Source organism: Aethina tumida, chromosome 4 (assembly GCF_024364675.1).
Source record: "Aethina tumida isolate Nest 87 chromosome 4, icAetTumi1.1, whole genome shotgun sequence".
Taxonomy (NCBI): domain Eukaryota; kingdom Metazoa; phylum Arthropoda; class Insecta; order Coleoptera; family Nitidulidae; genus Aethina; species Aethina tumida.
The window spans coordinates 22,093,748-22,119,934 of NC_065438.1; the positions used below are offsets into that span (position 1 = coordinate 22,093,748).

General features: G+C 31.0%; 5 protein-coding genes across 7 annotated transcripts in view; 3 read left to right on the forward strand and 2 right to left on the reverse strand.

The window, feature by feature from the left end:
• LOC109599662 (uncharacterized) overlaps positions 1-2,150 on the reverse strand; it is a 65,445-nt gene extending 63,295 nt beyond the window's left edge. The window contains exon 1 of the mRNA XM_020015678.2: positions 2,052-2,150. The gene's annotated coding sequence lies outside the window, so the exon portion shown is untranslated. The remainder of the gene's footprint in view (positions 1-2,051) is intronic.
• A 206-nt stretch (positions 2,151-2,356) lies between these two features.
• On the forward strand, positions 2,357-8,851 carry LOC109599660 (protein spire). 3 transcript variants are annotated; one of them, XM_049966947.1, is made up of 3 exons: positions 2,357-3,167; positions 3,225-3,573; positions 7,323-8,851. In XM_049966947.1, the coding sequence occupies exons 1-3, from the start codon at positions 2,534-2,536 to the stop codon at positions 8,401-8,403; spliced, it is 2,064 nt and encodes a 687-aa protein (XP_049822904.1). In that variant the 5' UTR covers positions 2,357-2,533; the 3' UTR covers positions 8,404-8,851. The 3 variants fall into 3 exon arrangements, with proteins under 3 accessions (XP_049822904.1, XP_049822905.1, XP_019871233.2); XM_049966948.1 differs by having other exon boundaries at positions 2,357-3,385; positions 3,457-3,573; positions 7,323-8,239; XM_020015674.2 differs by having other exon boundaries at positions 2,357-3,573.
• On the reverse strand, positions 8,746-12,108 carry LOC109599683 (translationally-controlled tumor protein homolog). Its single transcript, XM_020015703.2, has 3 exons — positions 11,950-12,108; positions 11,464-11,722; positions 8,746-9,148 (listed from the first exon to the last, which is right to left on the reverse strand). Exons 1-3 carry the CDS (start codon positions 11,975-11,977, stop codon positions 8,917-8,919), a joined length of 519 nt encoding a protein of 172 aa, XP_019871262.1. The 5' UTR covers positions 11,978-12,108; the 3' UTR covers positions 8,746-8,916.
• A 108-nt stretch (positions 12,109-12,216) lies between these two features.
• Positions 12,217-13,724, forward strand: LOC109599682 (la protein homolog). Its single transcript, XM_020015702.2, has 2 exons — positions 12,217-12,659; positions 12,712-13,724. The coding sequence occupies exons 1-2, from the start codon at positions 12,347-12,349 to the stop codon at positions 13,398-13,400; spliced, it is 1,002 nt and encodes a 333-aa protein (XP_019871261.1). The 5' UTR covers positions 12,217-12,346; the 3' UTR covers positions 13,401-13,724.
• Positions 13,725-14,414: 690 nt separating this feature from the next.
• LOC109599675 (venom dipeptidyl peptidase 4) overlaps positions 14,415-26,187 on the forward strand; it is a 44,578-nt gene continuing 32,805 nt past the window's right edge. Inside the window, exon 1 of the mRNA XM_020015694.2 lies at positions 14,415-14,850. Coding sequence (XP_019871253.1) covers positions 14,734-14,850 — 117 coding nt within the window. The 5' untranslated portion in view covers positions 14,415-14,733. The remainder of the gene's footprint in view (positions 14,851-26,187) is intronic.

The window sequence follows — 26,187 nt, forward strand, 5'->3', positions numbered from 1 at the left end:
TTCAAAATAGGATTCAGTTTAGGCAATGACCTCCTCATTCGAGCCATTTTTTTCCCCTGGAGCATTTTTTTTAAATCAGCAACCATCCAGTAGTCGCTGGGGGCTAAATCTGGCGAATACGGGGGGTGGGGATTAAAATTAAAGCCCAACTCGTTCAATTTTGCCTTTGTTTTCATGGACTTGTGGCTTGCTGTTTTATTCCACTGAAAGCAATCGCGGCACCCTCTTGGAAAAAACCTTTTTCATGCTCAATTTTTCATGAAGGATTGTAAATAAGCTTCCAGAAGATATCTGTGTCATTTCTGCAATCTCATGGACCTTCACTTTGCGATTTTTCATTATGATTTTTAACATTTCACTCACATTTTCCGGTGTAAGGGCTTCCAATGGCCTACCCGAACGTTCCGCATTGTTTGTGTCCGTACGACCACGTTTTAACTCAGAATACCACCAAAAATCGTTGGTTTGGATGGAGAGGAGTCCGGGTAATGTTTTTCAAGCTATTGCTGGGCTTCTACGGTGTTTTCACCCATTAAAAAACAATGTTTTATCAACACGCGAAATTCACTTTTCTCCATTTTTGAAACAAATTACTCTAAACTCGATAACTCTGCTGTTTGTGGTCCGATCGACGTGAAATTTTTACACGTTTCATGTAAAGGTTCGTACTCTAGGGAAACGTGGACAGTTTGGTACTACCAGGACCATTTCTGGGTTAGTCTCGGGACTTATTGATCCATGTGTTATAACAATAAATTGTAATTAAAGTGGCCATATGCCAAAGCTATAATTTTATTGCTTAATTAAAAACTAAGAATTTTAAATGTTATTTTTATTTTTAAAAACCTTTAAATTATTTTATTGTAATAGATTCTATTAAAATACATAATTAAAAGCATATTTATATGCAAAATTGAGAGTTTCAAATCAATTTAGACAATTAATATTCCCCATTTTGCGATTTCGTTTAATTATAACATTAATTAAAACAGCTTTGAATAATTATAGAAATGTATGTATATATGTTTAGGACTTATTTCGATTCCAATGACATACTCTCAAATACTATAAAAGGAACAAATTAATAATTATTGGTCATCAATTAACTGAAACAAAGGAATGTATTAAAATAAAAAATATTAAGACAAATTTAGCAATTGTTGTTGAAAATTTCTCCACTTGCAGCTTAAAAAGCATGTTCTTAGTTTACATAACTTTTTAACTTAATTTCGCCATCTTATCTTAATATAAGTCAAGTCTTAATTTTTTATAAACAAATTCAACAATTATTTTATATTTATAAAATAAATAAATATTTATTCACAAAGTAAATGCCTCGTGCCACAGAAATTTGGAAAAACATATTTTATTAAAATTACAAATAAAAACACATGTAAAAATTAATTAAAGCCGTAATATTGTTTAAACAATATGGTTCATTCAAAAATGATGCCTAAAATAGACTATTTGAAAATTTTATTTTAAATTTGATGAAAATAATAATTTATTTGTCATTTTAAACTAAAAATAAATAAATAGCGACAGAACTGCGCATTCGCCAAAACTTAAATTTTATTTTTTAATTGAAAACGAAACATTTTAATTTGTGTTTTTATGATTTTTAAAGCTTTAAATTATTTTATTGCAATAAATTCAATTAAAATAAATTAATTAAGTGGGCATTTACATGCAAAATTGACATTTCCAAATGAAATTAATAATTAATACCTGTAATTTTGTGATTTCGTTTAATTATTATAACTTTAATTAAAACAGCTTTGAATTAATTATAGTAACAGCAATTTAAATGTGAGCGTTGTAAATCAATATATTGTGTAGGTCGTGATATCCACCATAATAAAACCAGAAGTAAATCTCCATAAATAAATATTTATAAGGTTTATTCCTCTGTTAAACCCCATAAAAATCTATAAAAGGAACAAATTAATAATTATCGATGATCAATTAACCGAAACCAATAAATGAATGTACTAAAACAAAAAAAATTAGGCCAAATTTACTGAATTGTTACTGAAAATTTTCGCACTTACAGTTTAAAAACGCATGTTGTTAATTGACACTAAAAGTAACTTAACTTATGAACACAGCACGTATTAAATTCTGCAAATTGTTACTCATGTCTTTATGTTAAGTCTAAATTAACACAAACAAACCAAAACGATGAAAATTCAATTGTATGTTTGACAGTTCGTGTCTGATTGTAGGCAACTCAGATTACATGAAATGCATTTATATTATCTACAGGTTAATTTCTGATTATATTATTCAATATTTGCGATAATATCAACGTGTTTACGTACGGTGAAAGTAGTTCGGTTATTTGCGACGTTAATTATTGCAATTTCCATCAGCGAAAATCCATCAGTTGGCAACACTAAGGGGTGGGGGGTTGATCAATAAAGGAACGAGTGGGAGTTAGTTGTCAGTTTCAAGGACCGAGAATTGATTTTAGGTTAAGAGATGTCAAACGTAACTTAAAAATAGGCCAGTCCCGTTCAAATCATAAACAAACATGAGCTCTAAATCAAAATGTGAGGTGAACATGGATGGCAGCGTGCGTCTGAGTGATATACTGAATTCGTTCAACTCGTCGATAAGGGAGGAACATGCCTGGGCCCTGTGTTATCAGTGCGCGAAGTATTTCAAGGAGTGTATACAAACAGGACGACAGGATTGCCGTCTCGTCACCGAGGTCGAGCACGTTTACCTGAAGACGGACGGCAATGTGCACGAGAACACGATGGCCCCCCAATCGGACAGGCGGACAGTGCACCAGGAGCAGGACGTGGTCGCCGGTCTGGGATATGTCATCTACGCGGCGCTGGACACACGCACACAGAACGGTGAGGAGAGGGTGATCAGCGGCGACCTGGAACAAGTGATCAGCGACATGATATCGGTGTCGGAGCCGGTGCACCACGAGACCGACGACGAGGGTATCGAACGGGACGCGGACGAGGAAACGGAGGAGGCGGGCACGTCGAAGACGTGCCACCAGATAGGGCTGCAGGAGGTCATAAGACGGTGCGAGAACCACCTGGGCACGCTGACCAAGTCCCAGGTGGAGGCCCACTACAAGGCGGTAGTCAGGGCCCTGGTGGCCGAGGCGATCGAACTGTCCACGTTCCTGGACAAGGTGGCACAAGGTATCCTACCGTCAAACAGCTCAAACAAATCCAATCTAGATCAGTTACAATTCTCAGACTGGGCTAAGTTTTGGGTGCAGGTGATGGGCGAGCTCAGGACTGGAGTTAAGCTCAAGAAGGTGAACTACAGCAAGGCGCCAATCGAATACGAGCTCACGCCCTACGAGGTTCTGATGAAAGATATCAGATCCTGCAAGTATAACTTGAGGAAGATCATGGTGAATGGCGACGTGCCGTCCAGAGTCACCAAAGACGCTCACGCAATCATTCTCAACTTTATTCGTTCCAGACCGCCGTTGAAGAAAGTGTCGGACAGGAAAATACCGCCGCAATCGCCGGTGCTCACGCCCAGGGAACAGCTGTTGAATTCCATCAGGAAAGGGAGGAAGCTCAGGCCTGTTCCCAGGTATTATTTACTTATTTTTTCTATTAATAGTCAATTCAAGGAAAATTATTTACAATTAGAAGTGTTTTCATGTACGTCAGTGCATGTTAATTGTGCGTGTAGTTGTTTGCATAATTTCTTAATTTGGAACATTAGTAATTGATAAGCAATTAAGATAATTCCGTGGGACAAATTCCTAAACTCGCATAATTACACCAATTGGAATGCTTCAATTTTTTGTCAATGCATTTTTAATGGGTTGGAACGCTTCGAATTCAAAGGAAACGATAAATCTTAAGAGAAATTACGTTGTGTAATCCGCACAATTTACACCCAATGGGTTTTCCATAAATTTAAACAAGTCGTTATTTAATGATTGCCGTGAATTATGTTAAATTCTTACGTAATTACGACTGCAACATTTTAATGGATTAATTGCATTATTGCCAAACGTCGTTTGTGTGCACTCACGAAAACCTCCAAAATCAATATCGAATTCGTAAGGGGGCAGGTGTGACGTCAGATCACTTCGACCCCCGCGAACTTTGACCTTTTTCCTGGCGCGCCAATGCAACCTGTGGTCGGGAACTGGGACGAACCGGGACGGGCGTAAATAATTCTTTTTTGACCCGTTTCCCGTCCGGAAACCTGTGGATTATTCACGATGATAAAAGTTTGTTTTTTATGCGGGGGCGTCACATTAAAGATTAGTTTTTACTCATCGATGTTGTTTTTGTAGGTTTTCTAGAAGCAGTGTTTGTTGATCGGAGACAGGATGCTGATACTGATTGGTTTCTGTTGGATTCTCTTAAAATGTAACAAAATTGATTATGGAAAGGCAAGAACCAAACTGAATCATTTTTCTAGATCTTTAGAAGCTTGAGAAAATTCTTTATTATGTTATTTAACTGAAAATACATCACCTGACAACCCTTGTTAGCTTTTCTTGGAATTTGTAAATAATCGGATCGATCTGTTTCTTTTGTGCAATGTGTGCAAAAGATTGGAATTTTACCTGCTCTCAGTATTGCTATTGTGTTGAAACAGGTAGTTTTTTGCGTAACACCTACGGTTTATTTTATTCTACAGGTGCGTGTTTTGCTTTTTATTGTGCGGTTATTTTTATACGTGACTTTTCCCACGCACTGAGGATTTTATTTATAACTTACTATTGAAAAAGAGACAATGTGGAATCATATAAATATTATTATAAAATCTATTTTAATGATTTCTTTTGATTTTAAGATAAAGGAGGCAATAAACTTTAACATAATAATAACATATTTTTATAGTATTATATATTTAATTACATATTATGAAGAATTAATAATCTTTTAAAAATAAAACAAATTTATTTATTGTCTAATCTGGATTATCCATAGATTATTTTTGTTTTTATCATAATTTCGATATAAAGGACACTTCAAAATAAAATGCTTTTTCATTGATCTTAATATTAGATTTGAACAATTTGTTATTACAATAATTTGTACCAGAAAGAATTTGCGCATCCACCATTATTTTAAATCTTGTCTATAACATGTTGAACATTGGACAAAATTAAATTATTTTTGTTTTAAAATTTTAGATTTTTGTATACTTTACAGAAAAAAGTGTAAAATATTTATAATATTAATTAATAGTCAAATTCAACATTTATCTAGTATAAAAGTTAAAAAAAAAACTCTTAAATTAATTTTGTTCATGAATATTGGATCAAATTTAAATATTTATTTATTGCCCAATTTTGAAGCTAATTTTTAATTGTTAAAGTTAAGAAATAACTCTTTAGTTTATTTTCGCCCACTACTTTGTAAATATTTATAATAGATATTTTTTATTAACTGTGGAATTTCCAATTTATTTCAGCATGTAATATTGAAAATTACCAATAAATTAATGAGAATAATTCGTTTAGTGAACTATTGTCCAAATTTAAACGTTTATCACTCCTTAACTTTTTCATCCATCACTGTGTAAATATTGTGTCAAATTTAGATATTATTTATTTATTTTCTATCTAGTTGACTAATTTATTGTCCAATTTTCCACTTTATAACAACTTAAGATAGATTCAAATAAAGTATTTTTACACTCTAATACTGAATTTAACTCGTTATAAATGGATATTGATCCATTGGATGATGAGTTTTTTGACAAATTTAGATATTATTTATTGTCCAATTTTGAGACTTTCAATTTATTTCTGCATATAATACAGAAATTGACAAATTTATTGACTACTTTGTTATGGTTTTAGTTTATTCTAGTACATTACTTTATAAATATTGGGCCAAATTTAGATATTAGTTCATTATCGTCCAATTTATTATTTTAAATCTTTCAATTTTTTACTGCCTCAATTACAGAAATTGACCAAATTATTGTCCAATTTTTAATAACCCACTTAATAGGTTATAGAACAAAAAATAACTATAAATATTGGGACAAATTTAGATATTATTGAAATTTCTTCGAATTTTTTTCTGCATATATTACAGAAATTTATCAATTTATTGTCCAATTTTTTACTGGACTTACTTTATTTAGATTTATTTTATACTCAATAAATTAATGGAAAATAGAACACAAAAAAAGGATTTTTACAATGTAATATGGAATTTGATCTGTTTAAAAATTCAGTTATTGTTCAGTTATAAATGCTCATTTTAATTTTTGTAAATATTTGACCTAATTTAAATATTTATTTATAGTCCTATTTTCAATCTTTCAATTAATTTCTGCCAGTATTACAGAAATTGACCAATTTATTGTTTAACTTTTGAGTACTCAGTAATATAATGAAACAAAAAATAACTTTACAAATATTGAGAACAATTTTAATTTATTTATACATGTAATACTTAAATTGACCAATTTATTGTTCACTTTTTAATTATAAAATAAATTAATGGAAATTAGAACAAAAATAATTATTTTTATACTATAATATTGAATTTAATTCGTTTAAAAATTCGTCATCTACTGAATATTTGTCAAAATCAATTTATTTATGCATATATTAATGAAATTGACCAATATGTTATTCAATTTTTAATTCCGTAATAAGTTAGAATAAAAATTAACTTTATAAATATTGGGACAAATATTACAATATTATTTATTGTTCTATTCTGAGTCTTTCAATTTATTACTACATTAAACAAATTGATCAATTTATAGTCTAATTTTTATTACTCAATAAATTAGTGGAAAATAGAACAAAAAATTGTATTTTTACAATATAATATGAAATTTGATCATTTTAAAAATTCGTTATCTAGTGAATGTTCAAAAATTTATTGTCAAATTTTGTTCGGATAAATTTTGATTTATCTATTTATTGTCTAATTCTGAGTTTTTCAATTTATTTGTGAATGTAATACAGAAATTGTCCAATATTATAGAGGAGATGGTTATTTTTGTCCATAACTTTATAAATATCAGGCCAAATTAGAATTTTTATTTTGATTGAAGCAAATCAATATAATAATCAAGTACCAGATTTTGTAAAATTAATAAGCTTTGTTAAATAAATCAAACTTTTGTCCAATTTTTCGACGGTTTTTTAATTTTGAAGTAATTTTTTTGATAGTTTTAAAGTAATCCTTGATCAACTTATAAACAATTTTGTTTACAAACATAAGAATGAACATTGTTAAGTTTGACAAAAAATTGGAACATTTAAGTTGTATGTACTTTAATACTACTTACTAATAATTTAATAATGTGTCATCAATTTAATTAACGCCAAAATATTTTGTTTCCAGAACAAACTACGCGGTAAACAAACTGAAACTACAGAGTCCCAGCATCGACAGCCCGAAAAGCTCGACGGGCCGTCGACTGATCAAGGTGGACTTTTCACAGTTCAACGACGACGAGGACGAGGACGAGATCTGCACGCCGGACTCCACAACGGAGCCGGGCCTGTGGTCGTCCGAGTACCCGCAAACCGTCGACGGCACCTTGGAGGCCTACGACCTGGCGATGGACGACTACGCCCCCGCGTCGCGGATTCGCAGGAACACGCTGGACGTGGTCGACGCGAATCCCGGCTGCTATTCGGTGCCGCAGTCGCGGCCCTGTTCGCGCCAGTCGTGCAACAGCTCGGAGGCGGAGTCGGTGCAGCTGGAGCCGGAGGTGGCCAGGGCCATCCAGCGGGAGCTGACCAGCGCGCAAACGTGGCAGGACAGCATATCGCTGGACGACCGGCTGTCCCTAACGCTCGCCGAGATCGTGCACATCCGTACGGTGCTGACGAAGGCGGAACTGGAGGCGCTACCGGTGGAGGGACGGGTGCGGCACGACGCCGAATCGCGACGCGTGTGCTTCCTGTGTCTGAAAACCCGTTTCGGCATCTTCGGACCGTGGGGACAGCGGTGCACGCTGTGCAAACGCACCGTGTGCACCAAGTGCTACTCGCGCATGAACATTCCGATGGAGCACTTCTCCAGCGTGCCCGTGGTGTTGCTCAGTCCCAGCATAATGTGCACGCCGGAGGACGACCAACAGGACGGGCTGCCCAAATCGCTTCTAGTCAATAGAGCGGACGAGATGAGCCGGTCGTTCGCCAGGGATGCTAGTCCGGACACCAGCCGGCCTGGTTCCAGCATGGACAAAAGCACGACCAGCGACCCGGGCTCGTCGTTATCCAGGTTCCGCACAAAAGCCACGACGGTCGGCAGGACGTCGCGGGTCGTCGACCAGTTCAAGGCGTCGCAGATGATCGTGTGTCACGACTGCAAGATGATGGTGTTGCAGATCATCAAGTCGGCGCGGGCCAATCGATCGGCCATACGAAATAAAACGCTACAAAACCTTACGTTGAACCTGTCACCGGTGTTTTAAACGTGATAATTAAATTCAATCCCCCAATGTTTATCAGAGATAACTCAGTAGTGATATTAGTTTTTAAAATCAGAATCTTGTTGCATCTAGAATTTTATTCCTATCAAGTGTACTATGTCATTTGTGAAAATTTTAATATTATTTTTTAAATATATGAATCAAATAGGAGAGTATATTTAAAATATAGGCATTTTATTTTGATAACTGTAATTTTATGTAAATTTCCTCGATATTTAAAGAACTATATCTATATATATATAAAGAAAATAAATAAATAAATAAAGGTTACGTTAATTGTTAACACATTGTGTTTCTTTGTATCCAAATAAAAAAAAACACAACTAATAGGAAATCAATTTAATTCACAGATTCGGACATATACAGAGAAACCAGCAACAAATTTTGGAATTGATGATACATAACGTATGCGACTCATTACAATATATATCGGTAGTATAAATAATAGCTAACAAAATATGATTTTAATTTAAAAAAATTTAATAATAAATCACACTAGAATTTCTCCTCCTCGAGGCCGTGCTTGAAAAACATCAGTACTGGGACGGATTCACCGTCGATTTCTCTGTATTCCATAAGTCCGACGAGACCGTCGCAGTCCATGGATTCACCGGTGAAGAATTGCAATTCCTTAAACCTACCCAAGATGTCCTTCATTACTTTGTTGCAGTTGGTCTTGAACACCTCAACTTGATCGGGTTTTGTTTCTTCCAGCTTTGCGACCAATCTGAAAATAAAAACATGTTTGTTTAATAAAAGTACTATGGTGGCCGCAAAATTTATAATCAAAAATTTTATAATATATTTCATTCAAATGTTGTTTATATTCTATATGTTTTATATTAAAAATAACGGAGATATTACTTGATTTGGTTGGCCAAAGAAATACCACATCCATATACAGTAGTTATTGTTATAGCAACTATATGAAATGTTACAATATTTTAGCCATAACCCTTTTCTTTAATGAGAACGGCTAAAATAATATTAATTTACTGTTGTTTCATTCCGGATTATAAAAACTATTTTTATTCTATATATATTTTTCTAAATTAATCTGGACATAAATATAGAAACGTAACTTTTGAAAGATATTTTTTATTATTAAATCTCAGTTAATTTTGTATTTACAATTTAGGCCCATTTCCATATCATAGACTCAATAATATTCTGAATATTTAAGTCTATTTTGCTTAAAGCTTCTTGAATTGCTGTTTATTTAATTTTGTAAAATGTTTATGTCGAATTCGATTATAAACGTGTTCCCCATATTTTCTATAGTGTTGATGACTGGAAATTGGGACAGGCAAGATAAAACATGCTGTTTTTGTGTTGTTTGAGATCATTTCTATGTTGAAACACTTATTAAGAGCATCACTTCTTCAATATGTGGAAGCCAATTGTTGTTTAATATATCCGTGAACATAAATCAGCTTGAAGTGACCTGCGCCAGAAGAATTGGGAGATGCCCACATAGCATAATTCAACCTCCTCTACGTTTTACTGTGGATATAATAAACTTTTTGTATAGTTTTATCCCTGTAAGATGTTTAATATAAGCAAAACAATCATTTTTTTGTAAATTAAATTTACACTCTTCATTCGTCAGTCACTATTTGTCCCCAGTATTTTGTGGTTAGTGACTGAGACCCTAAGCAAGTCAGAATTGGATTTCCACATTTTTAGTAGAAATCAGAGTTGTTTTTTGTAGGTCTGAGTTCAAACGAACCCCCTGTAGATTAACCACCTTCCAACAGTTCTTGAACTAGTTTTAGTCAATCAATTTTTTCGTAGCTTCCACTTGGCCAATTTCTCTAAATTTTTTATCTTCTTGTTTCTTTCAGTCTTGGTAACTCTGAATTATAATATTTCTTACAGTTTATTCATGTATCAATGATTATAATTATAATAAGCAAAGACCGTCAGCTCAAAGAGAGCAATGAAAGACCATAAAGTAAAAAGTTGCTATAAATTTATCCATTGAAACATAAAAAATAGGTAATTTTTAAAGAATAAAATTAGATTAACCAATTGCACAGTACACACAACAATGGCATCTTATTCAAGTAGTTCATGTCATAGTTTTAAGATATTTCAATAAATTTCCATGATTATGACCAATGCATCAATTTTTTTAAGCATGTGCTTTTTCTGCAACCAGTCACATTTAGCATTTATTTTGTTTGAGATGTACTTTAAAGTATTTTGATTTAGGTAAAAATGAATAATAATATAAAGAATGAATAGATTTTAAGTAAAATATAAATAATATAACAATATATAGATAACTTTCACAACATGACTACAATTTATTGTATTAAAGTTTTATGATCTACAGAAATTCCTCTAATATGTTAAATCAACAATCATTAAAAATGTATTAGATAAATAAAATTCTTATATTTGAAAACAATTTATAAGTCTTACTTTTTTTATTTGATTCAGTAAACTTAAACTTATGCATCAGCTACTTCTAAAAATAGATACATAGATAAAAATACGTTTCTCAATGCAGATATCCAAGTTATATAGTGGTGCATCAATAATATTATACTTTATTAAATTTATATGTTCTAAACCAAAGACAATATTTTAAGGAGTTCCAAAAACATCCAGAGATTAACTATAATGTATAATATTTGAAAGGAATTTTTGATCGTTTTAAGAAATAATCAAACAATAAAAATTGAAATAAGCAACTTGAGAACATTAGTTATTGGTGTACAGAAGCAATTTTAAACTTCCAACTTCCAGAACTAGAATTATGACAACAATATGTTAAGGAGATGTCAAAGTTTATCAAGAATGAGGTTAGCCAAATAAACGCTGATCAATACCGAAAATTCGCACTAAATAAATGTCGAAATAAGGTTAAAACAATTCAGTATTGAAATCATGAATCATTGTTTTGCAAATTCCTCATAATTTTGCATGTCTTGCTCTGAGTGAATCATCAAACTTCACTCACTCAGTATTAGTGCATGCATATGGGAAAGTAAATAACTTTATCAAGATTTTGATTTTGTTATCACAAGTACTCACTTTTTCATGTAGTCTTTAAGGTATAAGGTGTAGGATTTCTTGTCACCGAAGGCAAAGGTCTCGCACAATCTGTGATTGAGGACAACGTCGACACCGGATTCGACACAATCCTCAGTGCCCTCATCGGCCTCTTCAGCAGACGGATTAGCCCCATCGATCTGGATGTCGCCCTGCTTGCGAGTCACCAGCTTTCCGTACACTTCGTACAAGACCTCATCAACGAGCTTGATTTTGTAGGTGTCGGAGAACATCTCATCACCTAAAAATAAAACAACAATAATCGTAAACTGTTATAATTAACTTGTCGCGAAACGGGGAGCCGTGACCCATTGTTGATACACCAAAGTATGTGACATTCACAAAGGCAATACGTTGAAACGTCAAGATGACAGATGGTACAAACAAGGTTAATTATACAAAAATCCTAAGGAAGCCCGAAAATATCACCCACAAACCCAAAATAACGGCACCCCAAACAAAACTTACCAGTAAAGATGTCTTTGTAGATCCTCATTTTTGTGATTTGTTGGGATTAAGTTTCGAGGAGCTTGAACACGTCCGTCCGCTGAACCGTTCACCGGAAAAAGGCCGAGTTGGCTGTCTGACAGACAGCAAGTTATTTAAAAATGCGCGCGCATTCAAATTTCTAATCCCAATTACGACCCTTTTCGCAGAATAACCGGGATAATTTCCCAGTAAACTGCAACTAATCGCTATTCCGGTAACTAATTTGGATATCGAGCCCGAACAAAACCGATTTACCTGCCTTCTATCGAATTTTCGCGGTGCGCGTATCGGCGGTGCTGTCAAAACTCAGTTTGCGTTTGTCGTTCACCACGTGTTGTTGTCAGTGCGGCCAGTTAACTAGATCTGAAGCTTAAAAATGGCAAACGACTTGGAACAAAAGATAATCAAACAAATTGAATACTATTTCGGCGACATCAATTTACCTCGCGACAAGTTCCTGCAGGAGAAAATCAAGGAGGACGAGGGATGGGTCCCGGTGGAGGTGCTCCTGACGTTCAAACGACTCGCCAGTTTGTCCGAGGATCCCGCCGTTATTGCGGCGGCGGTCGAAAAGTCCGAATCCAAGCTCGTGCTAGTGAACGAGGAGAAGAACAAACTGAGGAGGAACCCCGAACAGCCTGTTCCTGAACAGACCGAAGAGCGTAAACAAGAACTCATGAAGAAATCAGGTAGGTTCAGCCACTAGTTACCTCACAACGTGAATTAACAATCGTTTTTTAGCCTATGTAAAAGGTTTCCCCACTGAAACAGCACTGAATGACATCATCAACTTCTTTGAACCTTATGGCCCAGTCGAATCAGTCATTCGCAGGACAAAGCCAGACCACAAATTCAAAGGGTCAGTGTTTGTAGTCTTCAAAGACGTTGACACATGCAAAAAATTTGTTGAACTTGAGTCAGTTAAGTTTAATGATGTGGAACTGATTAAAAAGTTCCAAAATGACTACTACACACAAAAGAAACAGGAGATAGAAGAAAGGAAGAAGCAGAAAAAGGAGAAACAACAAGAAACTAAAGTTGAAAAAACGATAGACCTCCCCAAAGGTGCGACAGTACATTTCACAGGTGTTCAAGAGGGCCAAACCTTGACCAGAGAAGAAATCAAAGAAAAAGTCAAAGAACACAAGGAGGCTCAATATGTGGACTACAACAAGGGTGATCTGGAAGGTTGGATCAGGTTCCCAGAAGAGAATAATGCTGTAGAATTCTGCAAAAAGATTGAAAACAATGAAGTAGTCATTGGTGACATTAAGCTAACAATTAAATTGTTGGAGGGAGAAGAAGAGGAAGCATATTTGAAGAAGACTTCTGAGGCCATCCTGAAGAATAGGGATTCAAAGAAGAGGAACTTTGGACAGAAAAGGAAGGGCAACTTTGGTCACCGGAATAATAAAAGGTCTAGGAACTAGGATTAGGTTTTATTATTGTCTCATAATAGTTTTATTATGGTTTTCATAATTGTGTAAAATAATGTCCTCATTTAGGTTTTAAAATGAGAGATTTGTTACTTTTTAAATTTATTGACTGGAGTTTTGTACAAATTATTTTCTTTTACTTCTTGAATTATATACTATCTCAGTATTTATTGTCTGTTGGATAGAATTTTATTATGCTGAACATTTTATTAGGTGCGCCTAATTTTGTTATTGTAGTTGCTTTATATCTTATATTCTATTTTGTATTAACGAGTCAATACAAATTATTTTTTGTAACAATAAATTCTTAATTTTGAACTTCCTCTTTTATTCATTTAATACCTTTACATCATAATTAAATTCATTATGCACATCACGTTTAATTAACGGTTATATGATATAAATGGACGTCCTTTCTAGGTATTAAAATAAAAGTAACTCGCAAAGTAAATGATGCTTAATGAATGTTGAAGCTTTCTTCAATATTGTCACAATTGAATTAGAATGTAATCCTGGTTGCATACCTTCAACATTTTTCCTGGTGGTATTTAAATTTTTGCGTAATTTTTTAAATTGTGACAAATTTAATTTTCTAGATTAGGTTAGTTTAAGTAAAAATAATTTTTACAACAAATTCATCTAATATAATTTAAACTATACTTATTCACTTTGTGTAACTTGAATAAATAATTTTTCCTGTATATATTTTATATTATAATGCGACACTTGGAAGAATTATTCATATTATTGTGCCTTGACAGTTTGGACGAAAATAATTCAAATTTATTTTTGTAATAATCATAATTACATACAGGTTTGTTGAATAAGATAATCTTAATTGTTTCCTGCACTTAACAGTTCTGATTTTAAAAATATATCGCCCGCTGTACGTGATTATATCTGGCAAGATTTAAAGCTGATTCACAATCTGCATGAAACAACATTTCAGGAATGAAAAAAATCGTAGGCATAATAAAATAACTCATTCTCCTTTGTATTTTTTACTACTAATAATAAAAAATGTGCTATAAATATACAAATCAGTACGTAACAACTTTAAAAAGGATTTAATAACAATTGTATTATAATTACGGCAATTATTATCACGCTGAAAAGGATGAAACGGGTAAATTTGCGGTTGCGGCGGCGTTTATCCAATTCCCCGTTGTTCGTACGTAAAAAAACACTCGCACAATCGTAAATTTATGCGCGTTTTATCGCAGTATTAATAAATAAAATCGGTGTTTTGTTAGAGAAAGTAGACGCTGACATTTACTTTTGCCTCCTATCCTCCAGTCTAAGAGAATGGGCTCGGGTGCAACACAATATGGTCAATCTAAAACCGTTCCGAGATTATAAATACGTGAAAATCGATAGTGATTCCCAAGAACTGTTTAACAGCGTCCTTGAGGATGGACACGAAACTTCCTATCTGAATATCCAGGTTAGTTTAAAGGCGTTTTTACTTTCCGTCCGTCCGACACACGAAACGTTCGGAGCGTTTGTTATTCCCGACGCATTTCTGGTTTCACTGGTTTTGCAACTGCACACGTGGTTTAATATTGTGCATTTTTTTTCTGACTTATTGTATTCGTATGCGTGGGACATGTTTTACGTGGAATGTCTGTTAATGAGTCGGAAAAAAATTAGTTTCCGTGTTAATTTTGAAAGTTACGGTTGTTTGTTGTTGCGTTATTGGAATTAATTTGACACGTTATGTGTAGTTTTGATAAAAAATGTAATTATTATTTATTTTTTGTGCGCAATTAAAATTGTAGTTTAATGTCCACCTACAAATTGATAAGATATCCAATTATTTTCAATAAATGAATGATTTAATGTGACAATAATCGATTTTTTTTAATATTTAATCGCAAAAAAAATAAAAATGTTCAATATTTTATAAAAAAATCGACATTCCTTAATAAAAAAAATAAATTTTTAATGGCAATAATCGATGTTTATTTAGTATTTTATGGAGAAATTTTGAAAATATGTATAGAAATTCTCTAATAATTATTTCCAATAGAAGATCGATTTAAAATGATAACAATAGACATTTATTTAATATTAATCATGAAAATATTAAAATTTAATAAGAAAGTCTATATTTTAAACTATTCTCAACATACAAAAGATTTTAAATGACAATGGTCCACATATGTTTAATAGTTTATCATGAAAAATTCATAAATTAACTGAAATAATCGATTTTAAAATATTTTTTTCACGAGAAATTGAAAAATTGGAAAAATTTCAATAGTTTAAATTTCTCTCAATAAATCAACTATTTTAAACAATAATATATTAAAAATTAATAAGAAATTCAATAATTTTTACTATTTTCAAATTATTTAATACATTAAATTAAAAAAATATTCATTTTAACAAACAATAATTAATTTTAAAATAACTTTTTAATACGAGAAATTGATAAATAAATAATATAACCATTTTATATATCAATAATCGATATTAACTTATTAGTTAATAACGAAATTTTGAATATTTTATTCAATGATTTCAACTGATCTCAAAATTAAAATATTTAATCGTGAAAATTGAATTTTTGATAAAAAATTAAAGAATTTAAATTATCTGTAATAAAGCAAGTTTTGAAAATTAAAAGAATTGAAATGTCATCATGAAAATTGATTTGTTGATAAGAAATTCAATAATTTAAACTGTTCTTAATAAAAAAAGAATTTAAAATTTCAAAAATTGAAATATATTTAATATTTAAACACAAAAAAAATAAAAAATAAACAAGAATTCAATAATATTTACTACTCTCGATAGAGCAGCAATTTTAAATTGATATTTATTTATTATTTAATTACGATTTTTTGAAAATTTGATATTTTTATTCAATAACTTCAACTAATCACAATAAATGAAAAAAATTAAATGACAATTAATCAAAATTTAGTTTAATCCAGAAAGTGGATATTTAAACTAAATAATAATATAAAATGGCAACGACCAATATTTATTTAATATGTAATCATAAAAAATTAAAAATTTATATTATAATTAAACAATCCTCAGTGAAGTGTTAACAAAATATGTTTACTTTATCTTTACTTTCACATTCATTCAACCAAAATCTGCGTAAACACAGACACAAACAAAATCCGCAATTAATCAATGGTTTTAAACACAAAAACAATTTGTTTATATCAATGAAACTGTACAATGTGTTTTCACACTCTGATGACCGCACGACATTTTCAATTACTATCACGCATGTCGCATGTATGGCAGAAATAAAGTGATAACGTGTTTCAAGGATGTTTCCTCGGTGTTTTATTTTATGCATTTCCCTTGACTTTTAAACCCTTAAGGTAAATTAGTTCTTGCAGTTTATGTGCGTATTAAATTACCAATTACAGAGGCAACAATTGGAATTGAATGTGAGTTGTGGCTAAAAATACACTTGTGACAATACTTACCGGTTTTTTGTTGATATTAATAACAAAAAATACATTTTTTAAATTTTTATTCTTTAAAATAGAATATAACTTAATATTTAAACTAAGATAGAAGGGTAATATGTTGTAAAACTGACAATTAAACAAGCGATAACAGTTTTATATTAAATATCAATGGAATTTTTGTTCCCAAGTTCTTTAGAGGCACTTTTAAATGTACTTCTTTGCGCCAATTCGTTTCGTAAGTAAATCTTGAATATTTCTACTTGGTTCCAACATTCGCGCATGTACTTTAAGGTTCTTTCAATGGTAGGGGAGATGAGGCGTGCCTCCGGCCAATAAGATAACTCCAAATACCGACACAAACAAAGCTCCCGAACATTGCCGATTCTTCAGTTTCAAAAATTAGTTGATCGTGTGCGTATGTATTTATTAACGTAAGAAATGCTATTGACATGGTGGATTTTTTATTAAATAAATGTGTTAATTATGCATAAACAAAAATAAAATATTGTTTTTGTCTTTTTTTGTACTACATATACAGTGTTTTAAACTCATTAAAAGCATCCTAAATATGAATTTTTTGAAAAAAATATGTTTGAGAAAGTTTTTACTTTTAACGAGTTCAAGTTTTGGAGTCACGAGCCGCCACTGTCTACTATACGTATTAACATTAGAGCAGTGCGGGCAACACACTAATTTTTAGGTTAGGTTTATTAGTGTACGTAACCTACGTGTGTTTGTAAACAAACTCTGTTTATAAGTTGCCAGTACTGGATATTAGTAGAAAGCTGTCAAAATATATAATTTATTTTGTTTTATGAAATGTAATTAATTTTGGACAATAAAAAATTGATCATCAATTTTTAGGGTAAGTTTTTTATTGTACGTAACCTACGTGTGTTTGCAAACAAACTCTGTTTGTAAGTTGCCAGTACTGGATATTAGTAGAAAGTTGTCAAAATATATAACTGATTTTATTTCAAGAAATTTAATTAATTATGGACAATTAAACACTAATGATCAACAGATAGTGGAATCGAAAAATGCAAAGTGACACTGATTCCAAAGTATTTTAGAAAAATATATACTATCACTCCTTAGCTGAAGCAAAAAATTCCAAATTGACTCCTCTTTTAGATCTCTATGAAACTCTAATCGAACAGTTCAGCGAACCAATCAGCGAGTCAATGGAGTTAAAAATATTAACATTCAAAATTTGTTTACTACACATATTAATATTAGACCAGTGCGGGCAACACATTAATTTTTAGGTTAAGTTTTTTAGTGTACGTAACCTACGTGTGTTTGTAAACAAACTGTGTTTATAAGTTGGCAGTACTGGATATTAATAGAAAGTTGTCAAAATATATAACTGATTTTATTTCAAGAAATTTAATTAATTATGGACAATTAAAAATTGATGATCAACAGATAGTGGAATCGAAAAATGGAAAGTGACAGTGCTTCCAAGGTATTTTAGAAAAATATATACTATTACTCCGTAGCTGAAGCAAAATATTCCAAATTGACTTCTCTTTTAGTTCTATATGAAACTCTAATCGAACAGTTCAGCGAATAAATCAGTAAACCAACGAGTCAAAGGAGTTAAAAAAATTATTAACATTTAAAAATTTGTTTACTACACATATCAACATTAGACCAGTGTGGGCAACATACTAATTTTTAGGCTAGGTTTTTTAGTGTACGTAACATACGTGTGTTTGTAAACAACCACTGTTAATAAGTTGGCAATAATGAAAATTGTCAAAACGGATATGAAACTGTCAAAATATTGAACTTATTTTAATTCAATTAAAAAATGTGTGAACAACAAATAGTGTAATTCAATAATGCCGAAAGTGACAATGGTTTGGAGGTATTTAAAAAATATTTATTACATATAAATTTCAAATTAACTTCCCTGAATTTAGTTCTCTATAAACTTGTAACGGATCAGTTCATCAAATCACCCAGTATACTAGCGTGCCAACGGATGTATTTCAACTAATTGCCCGACCATATGTGTAAACGCACGGTCACAATTAAACGGTCCTTTCGCTGCGCCGACGGGTCCGTCGAAGAATGCACCGACGATGCCCCACCTGATCGAGAAAATCCCGTGCAAAACGTCGCCGACCTTCCGTTCGAAAACGCAAGGCAGTCCGCGCTCCGCCACCGATTCGTCGATCACGCTACCGCACGTTCCCGTTAACACGACGACGACGACGTAAAATTTTCGGCGGGTCTTTCCGATGTTAATTTTCGGGTACGCACTGTTGGATTTTTGAATTGAACTTTTGTTTTTGGATTTTTTTGGTTCTCCCCGAGCATAGCCAGCATGACGGGACAGACGACTGCGAACGGCAGTTCCAATTTGGAGATAGCGCAGAGTAATCAGGTAAATAGTGAGAACTGCCCGAATTGTTTCCCCGTTGAACAGGTTTAAATGACTGAAATTCTGCGTCCAAAGTGACAAGTTCAAAACAAACGTTCGACGTTGTTTCAAAAAATTTGGGACAATTAAAGGGCCCGTTTAATTTTGGCGGATGCGCAGGATGGAACGGCCGGATACGACAATTTCGTACGCAAACAGGTGTATATTATTTAAAAAAGGCAAGGTTAATTCGACGGGACCGGCTGGTTTGGCCGGTTTTTCTACCAATCGGTTTTATTGCCGTCGTTAAATCGTAAATAAACAAAATCTGTATTAATAGAAGAGACGATTTAAATACAATAGCTGACCGCATTTGAACCTGTCACCGCAATCGCAAATGCAAAGACATTAATTATAATATTTATCCACGCCATTACAAAAATCATTATCAATCTTTACCCGCCAATTAACTCCTGTAACAACAAAGTGCAAAAATTCACTTGTAAGGTTAGTAAACAGTACGGAAAAAACGTATTTGTTTTTTTGTGTCAAATAAATCAATTTATTGTGTGATTAATGTGTCGTGCTCGATTTACGAAGAACCAAAGTGTATTTAGAACGAAAGTTCATCCGTTTATCTGTGCCCGTTTCAATCGAGGGATACAGAAAATGACGAAAAGAATCTAAAGTGGGTCGAGTGCATCAACTGATCTTTGTGTTTTGTTGCATTCGAATTGGCGAAGTTTTGTTTGATTTGTTTGTTTTATTTTTCGACGATATTTGGCTCTATTTCGTTTTTTTTTTTTATATTTTTCAAGTGTTCCAATTATTTTCTTACAGAATTTCCTACATTTATTTTTATATAAATAAATAAATTTGAAAAACTTTATTTTTTAATAGTTTTATTATATATTATGAATATTTACTAAGTGTGATAATTAATTCCTTACAGAATTACATAAATTTAATAAAATACTATTAAATATATAAATTTTACTGAGTAATTCTTAATAAAATGTATTTTTTGGGGTAATAAATAAAATATATTGTTGTTTCATAAAAGAGAAACTAAAAAGTGAATAAATTCTGATTGCTTCAGTCGTAAGTTGGCTCATGAAGTGACAAATTTGGACAAATTTTATTTTCAACTAATTTATTGTATTTTAAGAATATTTTTCAAGTGTGGGAATTAATTTCTTACAGAATTACATACATATATTATAATATAATTAGATATGTAGGTTTTCTTAAGTAATTCTTAATTAAAATGTGTTTTTAAGTCAATAGATAAAGTAAATTGCTGTTTAATATATAGAAAATAAGAAATGAATAAATTCAGTTTCGTTTCAGTCGTAAGTTGGTTTTTGAAGGTAAAATTTTGAACAAAATTTTATTTTCTACAAATTTATTGTATTTTAAGAATATTTTTTAAGTGTGGTAATTAATTTCTTACAGAATTAAAGAACTTTAAAGAAAAACAGCTTCGAAATGAAAGCAACCTTTCACTAAAAATATAAACAGCAAGAAATAATACATTTATTTAATTAAAAGCAAACATTCCATAACTTCCATTGTTTCACTTAAAGGAAAACAGTTTTTGAAGGTAAAATTTTGAACAAAATTTTATTTTCAACAAATTTATTGTATTTTAAGAATATTTTTTAAGTGTGGTAATTAATTTCTTACAGAATTACATACATTTATTAAAATATAATTAGATATGTATTTTTTCCTAAGTAATTCTTAACTAAAATCAATAGATAAAATAAATTACTGTTTAATAAATAGAAAATAAGAAATTTATTAAAATATAATTAAATATGGAGGTTTTCCTAACTAATTCTTAATTAGAATCTCTTTTTGAAATCAATGGATAAAATAAATTGTTGTTTAATAAATAGAAACTAAGAAATTAATAAATTATTTTTGTTTCAGTCATAAGTTGGCCCATAAAGTGACAAATTTGAACGAAACCTTATTTTCAGCAAATTTATTGTATATTAAGAATATTTTTCAAGTATGGCAATTAATTTCTTAGAGAATTACACAAATTTATTAAAATGCAATTAAATATGTAAATATTCCTAAGTAATTCTTAATTATTTTTTTTTAAATCAATAGATAAACGAAATTGTTGGCCAAATAAATGACAAATTTGCATAAAATTTTATTTTCAATAAATTTCTTAATGAACTACGTGTTGGTTGCATTAAAATCGTAAAGTTGGTGATCTTTAAGGTTCAAACTATAATTTCGACGTAAATTTTGTTATCAACAATAGATTAATTTGAATTAAAGCTTCATTAAATATTAAACAGGTTCCAAGAAAACATTAAAACCCAATAGTTTAATGCGGTATTAATGTTTATGAATGTGGTTCTTTCATTTCCACAAACAAAATAACTTGAAATATTTCGTTGTCGAACCGAATTCCTAAAACGTTTTAAAGAAAACACTGTATTTTCCTGTACAATTAATTAAACATTTTTTTTATTTTTTAGCAGTTTAATAAAAGTGACACAAACAAATATACCATTTATTTTTATTTTTACCAATTACATTTAGAACGCAGTGAGCTATATTATGGCAAAACAAATTAAATAACATGAGTTTACATTACAGTTTTTAAGCGGGAACTTCTAATTGGGGCAAGTGCATTTACATTTCCTTGATCGTTCATCCATCAATTTTAACCTGCCCTAATGATCCATTACATCTCCATTTATTTACAGTTTTAACATTAACACAGATCGTCCCAACAAGGATACACAACAAGGTCAAAGGTACATAAATAGCGAGAAATAATAAATTTATTTAATTAAATGCAAACATTACATAACTTCCATTGTTTCTCTTAAGCATAACGAAATAATAAGTTATTTATAAACTGTATTCGTGTCAGAACAAAAGAAATGTAAACATCAACAAATGATACGTTTGTGTCAGATTAAAGAACTTTGAAGGAAACTAGTTTCGAAATGGAAGTTACCTTTCACTAAAGAAATATATACAGGAAAACAGCTTCGAAATGAAAGCAACCTTTTATTAAAGAAATATAAACAGTCAAAAATGATATGTTTATTTAATTAAATGTAAACATTTCATAATTTCCCTTGTTTCACTCATAAGGAAGGAAAAAATAAATTGTTTATAAACTGAATAAGTGTTAGAATAAAGGACTATAAAGGAAACCAGTTTCGAAATGGAAGCAACCTTTCACTATAAAAATATAAACAGCAAGAAATGATACGTTTATTTAACTAAAAGTAAACATTCCATAATTTCCATTGTTTCACTTAAAGGTAACCAAAGAATAAGTTGTTTATAAACTAAATTCGTGCCAGATTAAAGAACTTTAAAGAAAAACAGCTTCGAAATGGAAGCAACCTTTCACTAAAAATATAAACAGCAAGAAATAATACATTTATTTAATTAAAAGCAAACATTCCATAACTTCCATTGTTTCACTTAAAGGAAAACAGCTTCGAAACGGAAACAATATTCCACTAAAGAAGTATAAACAGCCAGAAATGATACGTTTTATTTAATTAAAAGCAAACATTCCATAATTTCCATTGTTTCACTTAAAGGTAACCAAAAAATAATCTGTTTATAAACTTAATTGGTGTCAGATAAAAGAACTTTAAAGGAAAACAGCTTCGAAATGGAAGCAACCTTTCAGTAAAAAATATAAACAGCAGAAAATAATACGTTTATTTAATTAAAAGCAAACATTCCATAACTTCCATTGTTTCACTTAAAGGAAAACAGTTTCGAAACGGAAACAATATTCCACTAAAGAATTATCAACAGCCAGAAATGATACGTTTTATTTAATTAAAAGCAAACATTCCATAATTTCTATTGTTTCACTTAAAGGTAACCAAAAAATAATCTATTTATAAATTTAATTTGAGTTAGATTAAAGAACTTTAAAGGAAAACAGCTTCGAAATGGAAGCAACCTTTCAGTAAAAAATATAAACAGCAAGAAATAATACGATTAATTAATTAAAAGCAAACATTCCATAATTTCCATTGTTTTACTTAATGATAATAAAAATATAAATTGTTTATTAACTGAATACGTGTTATATTAAAGAACTTTATAGGAAAATAGCTTCAAAATGAAAGCAACCTTCCATTAAAGAAATATAAACAGTCAAAAATGATATGTTTATTAAATTAAAACATTCCATAATTTCCATTGTTTCACTCATAAGTAACAAAAGAATAAATTGTTTTTAAACTGAATTCGTGTCAGATTAAAGAACTTTAAAAGAAACCAGTTCCGAAATGGAAACAACCTTTCACCAAACAAACACAAATAGCAACAAACAATAAATTTATATAATTAAACGTAAACATTCCATAATTTCCATTGTTGCATTGAACGATAACGAAAAAATTAGCTGTCCATAAACCCGATTCGCGTCAGATTAAAGAACTTAAAAGGAAACCAGTTTCGTAATGGAAACAACCTTTCACCGTTCAAGTGCATTTGCGACCAGATAATTCGCCCATTTGTTAGGAAACGCTAACGATCCACTTAAAACGCAATCTCGCAGACAATGCCTAGCCGATAATTTTCGGTTTTCGGCACGTCGCACCGGACATTTTAAAAAAGCGAAAGTGCCCAATCTATTTTTAAAAACGGTTCGCCTTGACCATAACTCATTTTATTTACGACCCACACCTGTTTTCGAAACGGTAAAAACGATCCATTTCCTGACGCCGTATCGTATTACCCGTTGCGATTAAATATCGATCCCGGTCGCGAGGGGGCGTAAGCATTTCGGGGGCTGCACCCGATTCGCAAATTCCACGTTTAGCCGGATCCGATTTCGACTTCTTGCGTTTCCATTTTGTCTGCTCGCGAATAATAATGGGCCGTTGTGGAAATGTTAATCTATGCATGTGGGTTAATATTTTTTTATCTGCATACATTTACGCACTTTTAACATTGTAAATGAAAATTAATGACGATATTAATTAGTGCGGTTGACACGCATGCTTATTTTTACGTCTGCCGTTAAACACTTAGCACAGGAACAATAAATTGGGCTTATCTTGATCGAATTCGTTGGCCCAGTTCGCACAAATTATTGGACGAGATTGGCAAACATTCAATTAATAAACTAACTTCATTGGTAAATAATAGATACATCAGCAATGTGACAGGGCTAACAAGCTGCCAGACTAATCTATAAATATTTAATGCGTGTTTATTGTTTCCCAGTCGATTTAAGAATAAACGAGTGCCACTAGAACCAAAACAAACGTATATTATTCAGGTATTATTGTAAGTATTTATTTAGTTTTACTTGTTAAGTGATTAAACTTAAGTAATCTTACCACTTTAGAATATTAATTAACTTTTTACAAAAAAAAGCATTTGCTTTCACTTTTATATAACTCTTACAAATACTCTAATGGATTGTTTTCTTTATAAATTAAAAACAAAAAACCTAAACTAAGTGTTGGTGTATAATTTTGTATAATTCACAATCAATGTTGGAAGTTTTATACCCACATTTCAGGCAATAATTCAGTGTTATAATAATAAATCGTTGTATAGAGAAATTATACAGCCCTCGGTATCTTGATGTAAAATTTACTATTTGCATAATAAATACAGTGAAAATTTCCTCCAATTTGTTCCATAATAAATGCCAATAAGTTCCGGTAAAACCCATTCCTTGTTGACGTCATCGATGAACCCAAATCTGATTATCAGCCAATTCGGTACCAGCCTTGACTCGTTACGTAAGCATAAATTTTATACTAAGAACGTTTAAGGAGAGCTGTTGTTTAAATTTGACATACTGCAGAGATAACGAGATTGAAATCTTTTTCGAATATTTTTGTATTGTATAAAAAACTTGTTTCTTAAATTTTGTGTACATTGGAGACAAAATTTCAAAATAGTTTATACAAGAGAAGTCTGTTTTATATATGCCAATTAATCAACCAATAAATTGCTACAAGATAGAATACCTAGTAACTTTTTTACATATACAATTTAATGTTCATATTGTTGGCAACACTTTGTGTATTATACGTACCAACTTTTGCCAGTCTGGGCAATATAATTATTTTTAGGTTAGATTATTTTAGTACTGCAACTTATATATATTTGTAAACAAACTTTGTTTGTATGTTGGTAGTATTAAGAGTGACTTAAAAAGTAATTCTCGAAAAATATAACTTATTCTGAGATAAGGTAATTGAATCGCGGCTCCACCCATTTTCAGCCATAAAAAATCGACACATTGATGAAGAACTTGTCTTGGTCAGTTAAAAAAAATTTTCTTAGAGGAAAATTAATTTTAAGCTTGAACAATACTGATTTTTGTCGTTTTTCCATAAAATTTTTATTAAAAATTGAATATTTTCAAAAAAAAAAAAAAAATAAATAGAAATATATAAATATTTGAAAATTTTATTTTTGTTAAAACAAATTTGGAACAAAACCAAAAAGTTTGAATTAATAAATATGTTAATTTCAAAAAAAAACTCAAGAAATCTGTATTTTTCAAATTTAAAATTATTTTTTTCTCTAAGATTTCATATCATAAAAAATATTTTTTTTTTTTTGAAATTTTCTATTAGTTCAAAAAATCTGTGTTTTTCAAATTTAAAATTATTTTTTCTCTAAGATTTAATTTCATAAAAAATAAAAACATTTTCTTTAATTCTATTTTTGATTAACTTTCTGAAAAAAATAGGATAGTTTAGATTAGGTTTCCATTTCTTTTTTTTTTTTGAGAATATATTCATTATGTAAAACCAAATCTAACCTAACCTAATCTATTTTTTTTTCAGGAAGTTCATGAAAAATAGAATATTATAAAATATAAAAGTGTCAAGTTTTTGTATATAAATATTTTAAAATCTTATTCTTAAAATGTTTACAAATTTAGAACAAAAGCAAAAAGTTTTAATTAATAAATATGTTAATTTCAAGAAAAAAA

Excerpts from the sequence above, each read along its gene's own strand:
- LOC109599682 (XM_020015702.2), top strand. The coding sequence starts at position 12,347 with ATGGCAAACGACTTGGAACAAAAGATAATCAAACAAATTGAATACTAT. Across the intron at positions 12,660-12,711 it reads AGAACTCATGAAGAAATCAG|CCTATGTAAAAGGTTTCCCC; the intron begins GTAGGTTCAGCC and ends ATCGTTTTTTAG.
- LOC109599683 (XM_020015703.2), bottom strand. The coding sequence starts at position 11,977 with ATGAGGATCTACAAAGACATCTTTACTG. Across the intron at positions 11,723-11,949 it reads CTACAAAGACATCTTTACTG|GTGATGAGATGTTCTCCGAC; the intron begins GTAAGTTTTGTT and ends TTTTATTTTTAG. Across the intron at positions 9,149-11,463 it reads CTTAAAGACTACATGAAAAA|ATTGGTCGCAAAGCTGGAAG; the intron begins GTGAGTACTTGT and ends TTTTATTTTCAG.
- LOC109599660 (XM_020015674.2), top strand. The coding sequence starts at position 2,534 with ATGAGCTCTAAATCAAAATGTGAGGTGAACATGGATGGCAGCGTGCGT. Across the intron at positions 3,574-7,322 it reads AAGCTCAGGCCTGTTCCCAG|AACAAACTACGCGGTAAACA; the intron begins GTATTATTTACT and ends TTTTGTTTCCAG.